Source organism: Scyliorhinus canicula, chromosome 24, assembly GCF_902713615.1.
Source record: "Scyliorhinus canicula chromosome 24, sScyCan1.1, whole genome shotgun sequence".
NCBI lineage: Eukaryota > Metazoa > Chordata > Chondrichthyes > Carcharhiniformes > Scyliorhinidae > Scyliorhinus > Scyliorhinus canicula.
In genome coordinates this window covers 6,846,019-6,861,921 of record NC_052169.1, presented here as the reverse complement: position 1 = coordinate 6,861,921, position 15,903 = coordinate 6,846,019, and the positions used below count along the sequence as shown (strand labels likewise).

General features: G+C 47.5%; 1 protein-coding gene across 2 annotated transcripts in view; it reads right to left on the bottom strand.

Annotated features, from left to right (window-relative positions):
* Nucleotides 1-337, bottom strand: part of etfa (electron transfer flavoprotein subunit alpha) — a 56,541-nt gene extending 56,204 nt beyond the window's left edge. For both annotated transcript variants that reach the window (XR_005458676.1, XM_038784157.1), the window contains exon 1: nucleotides 231-337. Coding sequence is in view for 1 of the 2 variants with exons in the window: in XM_038784157.1 (XP_038640085.1) it covers nucleotides 231-275 (45 nt within the window). In the remaining variant the exon portion in view is untranslated. The remainder of the gene's footprint in view (nucleotides 1-230) is intronic.
* Between the last annotated feature and the right edge of the window lie 15,566 nt (nucleotides 338-15,903).

Genomic DNA, 15,903 nt, shown 5'->3' with positions numbered 1-15,903 from the left:
AATTCAGGCTGTTGAATTAATCGGCGGGTTTGGGCGCATTGACCTTGACCCCCACCCCCTGTGGGGACGGCCACAGACGGAGTGAAGCCTGACCCTCCGGGCCCCAAAACACCCAGCGGGCGCCCGGACTGCAGCCCGCCACAGGCGGCAAGGGCGGCCCACATAGCCGGAGCCGCTGGCTGGAGCGGCCGCAGGCCCGAACCCCGCCAACCCGCCCCCAGCTCACTCACCGCCGCCGCAATCCGCCGCCCGGCCACGGAGCGGAACCCGAACATCTTCCAGCACCTTCCACAGGCCGCAGGTCTCGCGAGAGCACCGCTCGCCCCGCCCCCCCTGCCCGCTCGCCCCGCCCCCCCTGCCCGCTCGCCCCGCCCCCCCTGCCCGCTCGCCCCGCCCCCCTGCCCGCTCGCCCCGCCCCCCTGCCCGCTCGCCCCGCCCCCCTGCCCGCTCGCCCCGCCCCCCCCCGCTCGCCCCGCCCCCCCCCTGCCCGCTCGCCCCGCCCCCCTGCCCGCTCGCCCCGCCCCCTGCCCGCTCGCCCCGCCCCCCCCCCGCCCTCCCTCCCCTCCCCGCTCGCCCCGCCCCCCCTGCCCGCTCGCTCCGCCCCCCCTGCCCGCTCGCCCCGCCCCCCTGCCCGCTCGCCCCCCCTGCCCGCTCGCCCCGCCCCCCTGCCCGCTCGCCCCCCCCGCCCCCCTGCCCGCTCGCCCCCCCGCCCCCTGCCCGCTCGCCCCCCGCCCCCCTGCCCGCTCGCCCCCCGCCCCCCTGCCCGCTCGCCCCGCCCCCCCCTGCCCGCTCGCCGCCCCTCCCGCCCTCCCCTCCCCGCTCGCCCCGCCCTTCTCACCCCGCCCTCCCCTCCCCGCTCGCCCCGCCCTCCCCTCCCCGCTCGCCCCGCCCCCTCCCCGCTGGCCCCGCCCCCCCCTCCCCGCTCGCCCCCCCCTCCCCGCTCGCCCCCCCTCCCCGCTCGCCCCCCCCTCCCCGCTCGCCCCGCCCTCCCCTCCCCGCTCGCCCCGCCCCCCCTCCCCGCTCGCCCCCCTCCCCGCTCGCCCCGCCCTCCCCTCCCTGCTCGCCCCGCCCCCCTCCCCGCTGGCCCCCCCCCCTCCCCGCTTGCCCCCCCTCCCCGCTTGCCCCCCCTCCCCGCTCGCCCCCCCCTCGCCCCGCCCCGTTGGTTCCAGTTTCCCGTGAGGCGATGACAGGAGGGCCATTCGGCCCGCTTCCCCTGACTGCCCTGCCAGCGCTTCGACATTTCTAATTGCCGTTACCGTGACATTTTTGCCCTCCCTCTGGTTGATTTTGCAGCCCGCGATCCGGCGATTCCGTCTGGACGATTTCCGTCACCGCCTCGTTTGTGAAATACTCATTGGGCTCGAACGTAAACTCCAGAGTGAATCTCCGCGGTTCCTCCCGCTCTGCCCATTTAACCTTCACACGTTGCGGATGCTTCAATACGGGCTCGCCGTGCTCCCGTCCCCAACCCATGGGCACGGGCACCTTCTTGAAGACCGTTGACCAGAATTGGGGATGCTCGTGGCTGTTCCGTCTCCTCGTCTGATTTTTAAAAAATACTCTATTATTGTCACAAGTAGGCTTACATTAGCACTGCAATAAGGTTACTGGGAAAGTCCCTAGTCGCCACATTCCGGCGCCTGTTCGGGTACACAGAGGGAGAATTCAGAATGTCCAATTCACCTAACAGCCCGTCTTTCTGGACTTGTGGGAGGAAACTGGAGCACCCGGAGGAAACCCACGTAGACACGGGGGGAACGTGCAGACTCCACACAGACAGTGACCCAAGCCGGGAATCGAACCTGGGTCGCTGGCGCCGTGAAGCAACAGTGCTAACCACTGTGCTACCGTGCTGCCCCTACGCCTGGATTTGTCATCCTCTGCCTGGATTTCACCTGAATCCTCATCAACCGTGCACACTCTGACATCTGGTAGGGATCTGTAGTATTCAGCCGGCCTTCCGGGACATACAGTCGCTCAACTAAGTTCAGGGATTCACATGAGTGCACTCCTATGATGGAGTCAATGTCCTTGTCTACAATATGAAACAGTAACCTGTACCTCATGTCGTCCACGGAGAGCTCAGGTCTGCATGCTCCATTGTTCTTGTTCCATAGTACACAGGCAGCCCCGGCCTGTGCGTTCAACTTGTGCAAAGCAGACCGACTGCGGAGGTTAGGTCTCATTTTAGTGTCAAAGGCGCATTGAAATAATGTGTTGTTCAGGAACTCCATCGATTTCCATCTGGTTTTAATGGTTCCGCAGAGTTCTTACGAGCTTCAGTCTTATTTAAAATTTTGGTTACATATTTCCTACTCGGACTCTTCTGGTCCTTGGTTGCGATGCAATCGAGGAAAAATTGTTTGTCGGAATTTATCTCATCAACCACATTTACTCCTCATAATAATCTCTATTGTTATTGGATAATGGTTTCCCATCTTCTAGCACAGGTGCAACCTGTTAGCAAGTGGTGCGGGCACACCATTTGGAATGGGGGCAGGGGTGATGATCCAGAGGCCCAGGCACATGCCCTGGGACATGGGTTCAAATCTCACTGTGGCAGCTGGTGGATTTTAAATTCAGTCAATAAATCTGGAATGTCAAGTTAGTCTCAGTGATGGAGACCAGGTCAATGACCACGGATTGTCGTCAAAATCCATCTTCATCACTGATATCCTTGAGAGAAGGAAATCTGGGGCAGCATATGGTGGTGCAGTGGTTAGCACTGCTGCCTACGGCACTGAGGTCCCAGGTTCGATCCCGGCCCCGGGTCATTGTCTGTGTGGAGTTTGCACATTCTCCCCGTGTTTGCGTGGGTTTCACCCCCCACAACCCAAAGGTGTGCAGATTAGGTGGATTGGACAGACTAAATTGCCCCTTAATTGGAAAAGAATAATTGGGTACTCTAAATTTATATTAAAAAAGAGAAGGAAATCTGCCGTCCGTACCCGGTCTGGCCTACATGTGACTCCAGATCCACTGCAATGTGGTTGACTCTGAACTGCCCTCAGGAATGGCCCCGAAAGCCACTCAGTTCAAGGGCACTTAGGGATGGACAACAAATACTAGCCAGCCCAACGATGCCCACATCCTATGAAAGAATAAAGAAATTAAATTGCGCATTACAATGTGCATTTTGTCTCGTGCATAACTGTGAAAAATGTAGAACAATCTCAATGTTGCAATCAGTAACAAGATATTCTCCTTTATTATGTAAAATAAATCTGTGATTATAGATGCAGTTTTTTCTATTCAGACAAATGCACACTCTTCATTTTTGAAAGTTAATTGTAAGGCGGGGGGTGAGGGATTGAAAGTTTGCCCTGGGCACCTAATACTTTTGCACCAGCTCAGCATTGCCTGTTTCAAAGGCACAGAGATGCCTTCCCTTATTAGAGATGACACATGTTATCGCTGAAAAAAGAAAGGTGCTGCCGAAGCTTTTCTTCTCGCACACATCAGGACAGACAAAAAAAGTACTGAATTTCAAAGGGAGCAACAAGTTACATTGCATGAGAAAAGGGCGCTGATTAGTTGGCACGTTAACTCTGATTTGTCTGCTCCGGATGTTCATTTAGGCCTCAATATGTGGAAATTTTTACAGTCTACATTATAGACAACTCATACAAAATAGCACTGCCTGATTCGTAGAGCCAAAGTCATCGAGGCATTTACGGTGCAGATGGAGGCCATTCCTCCCATCAAGACCATGCCAGTTCTCTGTAGAGTGAGTCCCATTCCCCTGCTCTTCACCCATCACCCTGCAAGTTTATTTCCCTCAAGCGGCTCAGAAATTTTCTCCTGAAATCATTGATTGGCTCCATTTCCACCACCCTCATGGCAGCAAGTCCCGGATTATTACCACTTGCTGCCTCAAAATGTTCTTCCTCACAACCCTTGAATCTATGGCCCAAAGTCTTAAACCTGTGTCCCCCAGTCTTTGTACCTTTAGTTAATGAGAACAATTTTCCATCTCTACCTTTTCCAAGCCAATCATCATCTAGGATTCCTCAATTAAATGTCCCCTCAATCTCCTTTTCTCCAATTAGGACAACTCCAATTCAAATCCCGTTGGAGGCCTTCCTTCATTAGGGAAGATACGGTGTACGTTATGCTACCTTATTATGCACTTATCATTCCTCTACAATCAACAGGCTATGGAAGCACTTACTTGCTCTAACCTGGTCACAATTTCTTGATTTATTCCATCTGCTGTTTACTATTTTCAACTTTGCTGGTGTTCTGCACTATGGCCCGAGGGTTTTCAATATAAGATTTTTTTTTAAAGCCATGGTCATTTTGGTTGTAAAGTGTAGCCTGTCCCCATCCATCTCATTCTGAAAAATAAAACCAGACTTACCAAATGTCATCCAATCGGAGTAGCAATCAATCATTTTGCTCTGAAACTGTGATTTCTTTTGATGTATTTTACTCTTAAACCTAAACAAAGCTCCACATGTTTAAATGGATTTGCAAATTGTGATGCTAGAGCTGATCGTAAATGTCACTCTTAACATTCCCCTGATGTTGACACCTCTGAAAAAGCCCAGCTCCATATGTTTAAATTACTTTAGTATCTCCACTCTGCCTTTGATCGTAAATCGTACGTTCCTGATGTTGACAGTCCTACATCTATGAACATTTGTACCTAGATCATAGGTATTCGTATTAGGACCTACTGATACCATGAATCTGCAAGGTTATTAGATTCCCGTCAACCTAGAGCTGGGAGGAATGTGTATTAGGTTTCAGGTGCTCTGCAATTATTCACTTGCAAACACATCTTTTTTTAATAATCTTTATTATTGTCACAAGTAGGCTTACATTAACACTGCATGAAGTTACTGTGAAAATCCCCCAGTCACCACACTCCGGCGCCTGTTCGGGTACACAGAGGGAGAATTCTGAATGTCCAATTCACCTAACAAGCACGTCTTTCGGGACTTGTGGGAGGACCCAGAGGAAACCCATGCAGACATGGGACGAACGCGCAGATTCCAAGCAGGAATCGATCCCTCATATTGCTCTGTTGTCATTTTTTAAAATCATTGCATTCCTTTGGACAAAAACGCTATTTCGGAAGGTTTTTAAAATGTTGTTCATGGGTTGAGAGTCTTCAGCCAAATGCTCTTGGGAAGCTTTTGCTGGTGGGCTGATGCCTTGAACCACTGCAGCCCATCTGGTGCAGGTACAGCTACAGTGCTGTTAGCAAAATAATTCTCAGATTCTGACCCACTGACAGTGAAGGAACGGCGATATATTTCCAAGTCAGGGTGGTGCGTGGCTTGGAGGGGAACTTGCAAGTGGTGCTGTTCCCAGGCACCTGAGGTCGAAGATTTGGAAGGTGCTGTTGAAAGAGCCTTGGCAAGTTATGGGGGCCTGTGTCAATATTTGTTCTTGGAGAGTGTAGTTGTGGGTCATGCCTGCTTCACTATTCCAGGAGGTTGTCAGTTTTTACTGAGTCCCTGAGCGTGTATTGAAGGGTCACAAAAGTGAACTAAACCCTAGGAGTATAGATAACATTCAGGATTACTTTTCAAGAAAGACAAATGCACACTTTTACAAATATTATCCTATCCTGTGGCCTCACTTAACATATAATTGCACCAATGAAATTTAGTCAAGGGTGTAGCAACATAAAAACAATACATGTAGGTATGAATAAAAGCAAATACAGATCTTTTTAAAAATGTCCTTAGACTCTCTCCGTGTTTGCGTGGCTCTCACCCCCACAACCTAAAGATGTGACGGGTAGGTGGATTGGCCACACTAAATTGTGCCTTATTTGGAAAAAAATAATTGGGCACTTTAAATTTAAAAAATTATTTTAAAAAAAGGAAAATGTCCTTAGACAAAGCAGAAAGTATCTAATTAACTTTAACTCTAACTTCATTGAACATCCTGACTTATTTCCCCGGGGCTTAGCTTAAGGGACAGAAATATCTTGTCACCCTCGCTTGTTTCAGAATTCCCGGAGCCACCTTGTGCTTCTCTTGTAACAAGTGCAGCCACACTTGAAAATGCTTTCTGGGATCATTCATCTGTATATGTGTCGCAATCAGGAATATCACCAGTCAGTAGTGGCTGTCCCTCGATTCGGGTATGATGTTCACTCAGAGTCACAGATTCCTGCCATGGTTCTTTATCTCACTGAGCAGGCCGATTGCCAACCCCATGATCTTTGGGCACCTGGACATCCGGCGAGGCGGTGGGATCCGGAGAGCGGGATTTGCATCCTTTTCCCTCCTTCTCTGCCGTCGCTCTGCCTCACCATTAAAATGTTGAGACTAAATGTTGAGGGGCCAATAACGAGGGGCATAGATTTAAGAGAAGGGCCAGGAGAGTTAGAGGGGATTTGTGTAAAAACATTTTCATGAAGGGGGTGGTGGGAGTCTGGAACTCACTGCCTAAAAAAGAATGGTGGAGGCAGGAACCCTGGTGGAGGCGTGGTAGCACAGTGGTTAGCACAGTTGATTCACAGCTCCAGGGATCCCAGGTTCGATTCCCAGCTTGGGTCACTGTCAGTGCGGAGTCTGCACGTTCGCCCCATGTGTGTGTTGATTTCCTCCAGGGTGCTCCGGTTTCCTCTCACAGTCCAAAGACGTGCAGATGAGGTGGATTGGCCGTGATAAATTGCCCTTAGTGTCCAAAAAAGGTTAGGTGGGGTTACTGGGTTATGGGAATAGGGTGGAGGCATGGAGCTTAAGTAGGGTGCTCTTTCCAAGGGCTGGTGCAGACTCGATGGGCCGCATGGCCTCCTTCTGCACCGTAAATTCTATGATATAATTTAAGAAGCATTTAGATCAACACTTGAAACTCCATAGCATGCCCATGTGGAGTTTGCACATTCTCCCCGTGTCTGCGTGGGTCTCACCCCCACAACACAAAGACGTGTAGGGAAGGTGAATAGGCCACGCTAAATTGCCCTTAATTGGAAAGAAAATAATTGGGTATTCTAAATTTTTTTTTAAACTTGCATATATATATATAAAATTTCTCAGAACATCCCAACGCGCTTGAACACCGTCAATTAGTCACTGTTCCCTTTCAAATGTAGCAAGAAGGGTCAAACATGAGACACATTGCAGCAATTCCAGATACAAGCTTGGGACGACAAGGTGAGACAAGTTATGTGGCTTTTGTACCCGCCTGGCTTCTGAAATGCTTCTCATCTTGAGTCAGTTGCTAAGAAGGCGTCTCTTTTGGCCGGTGTGTCCCGGGTGAGTGTCCCATCATTTTCAGTTCCCTTTGACTGGGCGATCAGGCTGAAATGGTCTCGTAAATTGGAGTGGGAACAGGAGTTCTCTTCCCTCCCTCTCCTGCAATGTCCACTCTCTTGTTCCAGGCTGCATGCTAATCTCAGCCAAAAACAATCAGCTCGGAATATTAAAAGTAGTTATTTAAGAAAGGATAATTTCGTTGCCAGCGTTAATTCTTGCTTCTTCGCCACAGATGCTCCAGCATTTCATTTTACATTAGGTGTTACTTTCCGTTAAACACAGTCCAGCAGAGTTCCCTCCGCTGAAGACAAGTACTTCTTTTTAAATCATCGAATAGTTTCGGAGTCAGAAATTTAGTCTAGCGGATTTGAACTCGATTCCAATAATTCTGGATCTAGTTTTAATCTCTGCCCTGGCTCTGTGCACAGTAGTATGGAGCGTCCAGTCAGAGCTGAGAAAGACCCTCCTGAAGTTGGTCCTCCTGTGCTCATTCTATTCCATAATATGGTGTTTTATGTGTCTCGGTGTCCCGTGTGGGTGTTTGTGAGTGAAACGGTGTCACTGTGAGCGTGTTGCTGAGCGCTTGTGTTTGATGTGGTTTCGGCATGACCCTATCACTTCGTGTTTCGTGGGTAGGTTCCCGGTGTGGCTCAGTGTGTGAGTGCTGTTTGTAAATGGTGTTAAGTGTGTATGTGTTACTGTGTGTGAGAGACAGAGAGCGTTTGTATTGCTGTGTGATTTTGCATGTGCTAGACTTGTGTGTGTTACTGTGTGGGGGTTGGATTTGTTAATGTGTGTGAGAGAGAGTTTGTGTGTTACTGTGGTGGGATTGGATGTGTTAATGTGTGTGAGAGTGTGTGTGTGTTACAGTGTGGGGGTTTGGATGTTTTAGTGTGTGTGAGAGAGAGAGTGTGTGTTACTGTGTGGGTTTGGATGTATTAATGTGTGTGAGAGAGAATGTGTGTTACTGTGTGTGGGTTTGGATGTGTTAATGTGTGTGAGAGAGTGTGTGTGTTACTGTGTGGGTTTGGATGTATTAATGTGTGAGAGAGAGAGTGAGTGTTACTGTGTGTGGGTTTGGATGTGTTAATGTGTGTGAGAGTGTGTGTGTTATAGTGTGGGGGTTTGGATGTGTTAGTGTGTGAGAGAGTGTGTGTTACTGTGTGGGGTTGGATTTTTTGATGTGTGTGAGAGTGTGTTACTGTATGGGGGTTGGATGTGTTAATGTGTGTGAGAGAGTTTGTGTGTTACAGTGTCGGGGTTTGGATGTGTTAATGTGTGTGTGAGAGTGTGTGTTTCTTTATCGTTTTCGGATGTGTTAATATATATGAGAGAGTGTGTCACTGTGTGGTTTGGATGTGTTAGTGTTTGTGTGAGAGAAAGAGAGAATGTAACTGGTTTTGGATGTGTTAGTTTGTGTGTTTGGATGTGTCAGTATTTGCGTGTGAGAGAGTTTGTGTTAATGTGTGGGTTTGGATGTGTTAGTGTGTGTATGAGTGTGTGTGGTGCTGTGTGGGTTTGGATGTGTTAGTGTGTGTATGAGTGTGTGTGTTGCTGTGTGGGTTTGGATGTGTTAGTGTGTGTATGAGAGTGTATGTGTGTTGCTGTGTGGGTTTGGATGTGTTAGTGTGTGTATGAGTGTGTGTGTGTCTTGTCTGTGTGTTGCTGTGTGGGTTTGGATGTGTTAGTGTGTGTATGAGTGTGTGTGTGTCTTGTCTGTGTATTGCTGTGTGGGTTTGGATGTGTTAGTGTGTGTATGAGAGTGTGTGTGTGTGTGTGTCGTGTGTTGCTGTGTGGTTTTTGATGTGTTAGTGTGTGTATGAGAGTGTGTGTGTGTGTGTGTGTCGTGTGTTGCTGTGTGGTTTTTGATGTGTTAGTGTGTGTATGAGAGTGGTGTGTTGTGTGTGTTGCTGTGTGGGTTTGGATGTGTCAGTGTGTGTGTGTGTTGTGTATGTATTGCTGTGTGGGTTTGGATGTCAGTGTGTGTATGAGAATGTGTATGAGTGTGTGTGTTGCTGTGTGGGTTTGGATGTGTTAGTGTGTGTATGAGAGTGTGTGTGTTGTGTGTGTGGGTTTGGATGTCAGTGTGTGTATGAGAATGTGTGTTGCTCTGTGTTTGCTCTCTATTCCCAGTATGAGTTGTTACAACTTCCGTGGACCCCAGTTGAACTTGGCTTTTAAAATAAATTCCAAATGTGAAATCTGAAACGGCGGAACTCGATACCAATTGGCGGAGATTGGAGGGAATCGGGTACACACTCGCGGTACGTTTCTCCCAACCGCGAGACACAGGTTAAAAAGAATCAAACAATACCCCCCATCTCCCAGTCAGATCTGCTGACGGATAATATTCTGCAAACAAATTAAAAACTGTCGTTCAGTCTCATTTTGATGGGATATTTATAACATTGGCGCAAGGTAGCTCACAGGGAAACTCTAGCTTTCAACAGCTAGACAGTAACAATTCAATAATTAATCATGTGAAATGTATAAGAAATACCCCGTTAATGTTCACATCCAGCAAGTAAATGTGTGGCAACATCCCTCTGGAGATCTAGTAATGTTTTGGTGAGCAACATTTATTTATTATCTTTCACCCCTTCCAAATTGAAATTCAGACCCGGGTTCCCACCGTTGTTGGATCTGTGAAGGTTTATTCCCAGAGCACAGGCATCCCCCTCACCAGGGACTTTATATTCACCCTCAGACAGAACTCGCGGAGTTTTCAACCTGTTCCCTGTTCGGCTCAGGTCCACAATGGTCAGAATCGAGGAAACTTCGTTACCTTCGCTTTTCAAAAGTTAACAGTTGAGTTTTAACGCCGGCTATCTTCATTGATGGGCGCCTTTGATTCCCCCACCCCGAGTCCAGCATTGTTAGAACATGAAACAGCTCCAGACCAGGCCTCCTGGACTAGATTCAATCGCCTCAGGAAGCCCCTGAGGGATTGACCTGGCCTTTTTCATTCTGCTTTTAGGGGTCTCCCAGAACCCCAGAATTAAAGCTATTGTGAAAAAGGTTTCTAAAGTTTGTGAAACATTCCCCGCACACACCCGGCGGGACACTGCCTGGTGAATGATAGACAAACCTCAGGAGGTGCAGACTCCCAAGTGGAATGATCTGTGGCGGAGAGGGGCTGTCAGGTCGCCCTCTGCCTCAGATTGAGACTCGACCCCCGGCTAAACTGCGTCCCCGAGGTTAAAGGTGGGATTAATGAAGAAACTTTGGGGACAGCCCTGAGGGGGGAGGGGGGGGGGGGGGGGGTGCTGCGCACAGACAACCCGAGAGAAATTAGTGGGCACAGCAAACGGTAACCCAAGTAGGATATTCCCGGAGGATTCTTTGCCTACGTGAGTGGGTGGGTGTTACCTGGGATGTGGTGTGTTGATCACAGACGATTCCTGCTCTTTCCAATGCCATTGGGGAAAGAATTTACAGACAAGTGATTGACAGATATCCGGGTGTCAGGAAACTTGCTCCTTGTTCGATTTACCTTTTAATCACATTTCGCAGCTCCCCGTCACTGTTCACAGCACCTTAATTCCCAAAGACCCTGCAACGTCTGGGCAGGCCCCTCCTTATTCGGAACATAGCAACTGGAGCAGGCCATTCAGCCCCTCGACCCTGTCTCGCCATTCAATGAGATCATGACTGATCTTTCGCCTAACTCCATGTAGCTGCCGTTGGCCCATATCCCTTAACAAAAATCCCTCAATTGGAAAAAATGAATTGGGTACCTTCAATTTATTTATTTTTTAAATAAAAAGATCTTTGCTTAACAAAAATCTATCTCAGATTTCAAATGAACTGATCGAGCTTCAACTGCTGTTTATGGAAGAGTGTTCCAAAGAGAGTGAAGACGTGCTTCCTAACATCCATCCTGAACAGCTTGGCCCTAATTTTTAGATTATCCTCCTAGTTTTAGAATCTCCAACCAGTGGAAATAGTTAGCATTCCACAGAGACCGTTCCCTCCGGGATAATCTAGTCCACTCCTCCACCATACCCAGTCCCTCTCCCATCACCCATGGCACCTTCCCATGCAATCGCAGAAGGTGTAACACCTGCCCCTTTGCCTCTTCCATGCTTAACATCCCAGGCCCAAAACACTCATTCCAGGTTAAGCAGCATTTCACTTGCACTTCTGTCAATTTGGTCCATTGCATTCGCTGCTCCCAATGTGGTCTCCTCTATATCGGAGAGACCAAACGCAGACTGGGTGATCGCTTTGCTGAGCATCTTTGGTCTGTGCGCATTCAGGATCCTGACCTTCCTGTTGCTTGCCATTTTAACAAAAGACCCTGCTCCCATGTCCACATGTCTGTTCTTGGCCTGCTGCAATGTTCTAGTGAAGCTCAATGCAAACTGGAGGAACAACATCTCATCTTCCGGTTAGGCACACTACAGCCTTCCGGCCTGAACATCAAATTCAACAACTTCAGATGATCAGCCCCACCTTGACTCATTTGTTTTCATTTCATTTTAACTGTCTTTTACCATTTCTTTCTTTCTTAACATATATTTAATCCCCCCCTCCAATCTTATCCGCCTTTCCTGCAACTTTCTCTTCTTTGCTTCCCCCTTCCCCTCCCCCCACACCTACAGTTCATCCTCTGATGTTAGTTTCCCTGCTGTTTGACCTTTCACATCTTTTATCCTCTCTGGGGACTGCCATTAACACTCTTTCCCCTTGGTACCTGTGGCCATTAGCACCCGGTTTCCCTGGGTTTCTGTGGCTATGGTTCATCTTTCATTCTCACTCCACAGTATAAATATTTCCCACTTTCTCTGTCTGTTAGCTTTGACAAAGAGTCATCGGACTCGAAACGTTAGCTCTTTTCTCTCCCTACAGATGCTGCCAGACGTGCTGAGATTTTCCAGCATTTTCCCTTTCGTTTCAGTGGAAATAGTTTATCTTTATCTACCCTGTCTTCCCTGTTAATACCTTGAATACTGTGAGCAGATCACCTTCTAAATTCTAACGAAAACAGGTCGAATTTGTGTAATCTCTCCTCGTGACCCGACACCTGCAATCCAGGTATCATTTTTGTAAACCTACCTTGCACTTCCTCCAAGGCCAAAATATCCTTCCAAAGGTGTGGTGCCCCGAACTGTTCCCAGTGACTCCAACTGAGGTCTAACCTGGGTTTTGTATATCTGCAGCATAACCCCTGTATCTTTATATTCCAATCCTCTAGATATAAAGCCTTTTTGATTATGTTCTGCACTTGTTCCTGGCATTTTAAGGACCAATGCACCAGAACCCCCAAATCTCTTTTGACATCGACTAGCCTGTAGCTAACCTCTTTCCATTTAGAACGTACTCTGCTCTATCATTTTTTGGTCCAAAATGGATAACTTCACACTTGCTGACATTAAATTCCATCTGCTATAATTGTTTTTGACTGTTACAACATAACGCGGCTCTCAGAAGGTAAATACTGAAACAATGCCCTAAGTGTATCAGTTTGATCAAATCCCTTTGAAAAAGTATCAGTTACTGTGACTGTATTTCCTTCCTCGGTGAGACTCTGGCGCAGAATCTAAACGTCCCCACACTCATAGGGAGTTTGGAGTGACATCCCCACCGCCCGCGGAAAAGGAACTTCCCCGCAGCAACGCCCGCCCCTCTGCACTTACTGCCGCAGTCAAAAGTCATGTGGAACCATCTGACCGATAGTTAGAAATGGTTAATTGTGGTTTATTGTCTTGTCTTGTCCTCTGTCTCACGGCAGAGGGCGCGCTCGCACGGCTGACCTCCAGATCACTTCAGCAAGCTGCAGGCAGCATCAGCTAAAAGCACACACACACCATGCTATCTTTGTGTAACTGGTGTAAATTACACGGGTCGCTATTAACACGCAGACCACGCTATAGATTTGTTTAACTAATTAAAAGGGCCATTGTAACCTTGATTCGTCAGCAAGTGATCAAATTGTCCCTCCCCGCAGCTTCTAAAGCTCAAACGCCGTGCATGTTGCATGGAAATTATAAAAAATTCAAACCCTATTAAGTCTATTTTTTTGCCAAATGAATTCAAACTGGGGGGTTCCTTCATTTCAGTTCGCCGCACAAAGCTTTTTGCCTATCTTTAGGCGGTAAATATTTTATAAGAATCCCAAGATGAACAGATTTTAAACAGCATTTCAAACCTAATTAGACCCTCGGTATATTTTTCCTCGTGTATCTTTGTTTATATCTTTACTTAGGAGGCAGGAAAACAAACGAACGGTGAGCTTTCGAAATATAAAGTCAAAACGATAACAATTTTTTTAAACACACAAAATCTGCGGTGTACAAGGATTACATTTATGTGTTTACCTTTCAAAGTATCATTGCTGTAATATACATTCACTCGCATTCCCATCTTCAACCAAATCTATTTCACCTGCAAGCGTATTTTAATTATATAGTGCATTATAATCATTCGTCCAGGTCACTGTCCCTGTGGAGTTTGCACATTCTCCCCGTGTCTGCGTGGGTCTCGCCCTTACAACCCAAAGATGTGCAGGGTAGGCGGATTGGACACGCTTAAATTGCCCCTAAATTGGGGAAAAAAGAATTGGGCACTCCAAATTTATATTAAAAGAAACATTCGTTCTGTTGCTGAGAGGTATTGCAAATTGTTAGTGTTTACCCTCGTTCTGAAACAATATAAATTAGGTTTCTCCACAGATGTCAAAACTAAAATAACTCTTTACGAGCGCAGCCTATGCCTGAGAGGTTGGAGAGCAACCTCTCCACCCTGGGCTCTGGTGTGGCGGCTGGACCTGGTGGAATTCTTGACTCTTGAGAAGGTTTAGTTTGAACTGAGGGGAAGGATGGAGGGGTTCTACAATTCATGGACATTATTCATTATGCACTTTCAAGAACTGGATAACATCGAACATTAGTTGGGGCGTGTGGGTGGGAGGGTTCGGGGAGGGGGGCTGTGTGTGTTAAATGCGACTATGGGTGATCCCTAATTCCTTTTTGTCATTTGTTTGTGTGAACATGGGGGCTAATGTTTGGGGTTTGGTGGGAGGATGAAATCGTTGTTATTGATATGGGGATTGACATATTTGTTACTGATTATTGTTTATTGTTGGTGGGTGTAAATTTGGGAGAAAATGTGAAAAAGGAGCATAAAAATATATTTTTTTAAAAGAGCGCTTGTTAGATAAGTGCGGCCGTTATGAAACGGGTGGATATTATAGACAGTTAACATTTTGTAAAATACACATTTTTAATAATCCGATTATATGTAAAGATAATAATCTGTAACCATTATTTTAATGCTTTACCAATATTATTTGAACCCCCCAGAAATAATTCCCAGTCGGATTGGAGAGGTGCTGACTCCACCACGTCAGAGTCACGCCTCAAAAAAACTTATTTTTTTTAAATAAACGAACATTAGTTTATTCAGGGAAGGTCTGGTTTGAAATTAATTTTAATGTGTTTAGCAATGAGGCATTGTAGAATGAGACTCACTAAGGCGCCGAACAACTCTAATCAACTCGAAACAACTCAACAAATATTTAAGCAAGAACGCAGCCTGGTCAATCCAACAAAACAAAATGCCATAGAATTATCAAATGGGACTGCACAGGAGGAGAACCTTCGGCCCATCGCGTCGGTGCTTTCTCTCTGAAAGATTTATCCAATTTGTTCCATTCCCCAATTCTTTCCTGATAATCCGTGAAAAAAATCTTCCTTCAAGTAATGATCCAATTTTCTTTAGAAAGTTATTATTGAATCATCTCCCATCGCCCTTGAAGATAGCACACCCCACATCATCACAACCCGCTGCATAATTTTCCCTCTAATACTTTGTCAATTACCTTCACTCTGGGCCGCATATTTTATATCTGAAAATAATAGTATTTTAGCTTGTAATTGGATTTAGCCTGAAAGGCGCGTTCTCCACAATAGGTAACACTTTTGTGATACAGTCTCAGTCGAATGTTGGAATTTAAGTATTTGACTGCACTATATATTTGTCCCCGAGCGAGTGGCAGAATACATTTAAACGGAGCTCACAAGTTAATGTCAATAATGCCGGGGTTTTATACATGAATGTCTCAACTGAGGTGACACGCGGGTGGGCTTTACCTTCAAATTAAACGATAAAAATATCTGAAACTGCCTCGGCCACCCCAGCATGAGAAACGGCAGGGGGAAACTTTGTTTTTGAAAGATTCTAATAAATAGTAAATTCTTGATTTAAACAGAAATAATAATTTCTAGGCGGCTGATTTTAACACGAGAGGGTTGGTTTCTGATGATTAGCATTATTTTTTAAAAAAGTTTTCAGCGCCGTTCGCGAGGGAGGCAACAAGGATATATGATCGTTTCGAAAGTAAGAACATGCAGAATTCTCATCTCTCTCATGGAGCAGACGCTCAGCTGAGCGGGAGCGCAGGAAGCTGCGGGTTGCAACAATAACAAAACAGAAATGGTTACAAACCACTCGTCAGTTTCGCTGCCGGACGGGCGAATACTTTGTCTGATTTGATACATGTCCGCGCCTCCCGACCAATGGGAGCCCGCCCTTCGGCCGGGCACGCCCCCTCCTCATTGTGACGTCAGGAGGTCCGTCCTGCGTGGTGACGTCCGGCGCGACGTGCGACAGAGGGGAGGGGGGTGGGGGGACGGGAATCCACAACGTGCAGGGGGTTGGGGGGGGGGGGGGAACAGCCCGT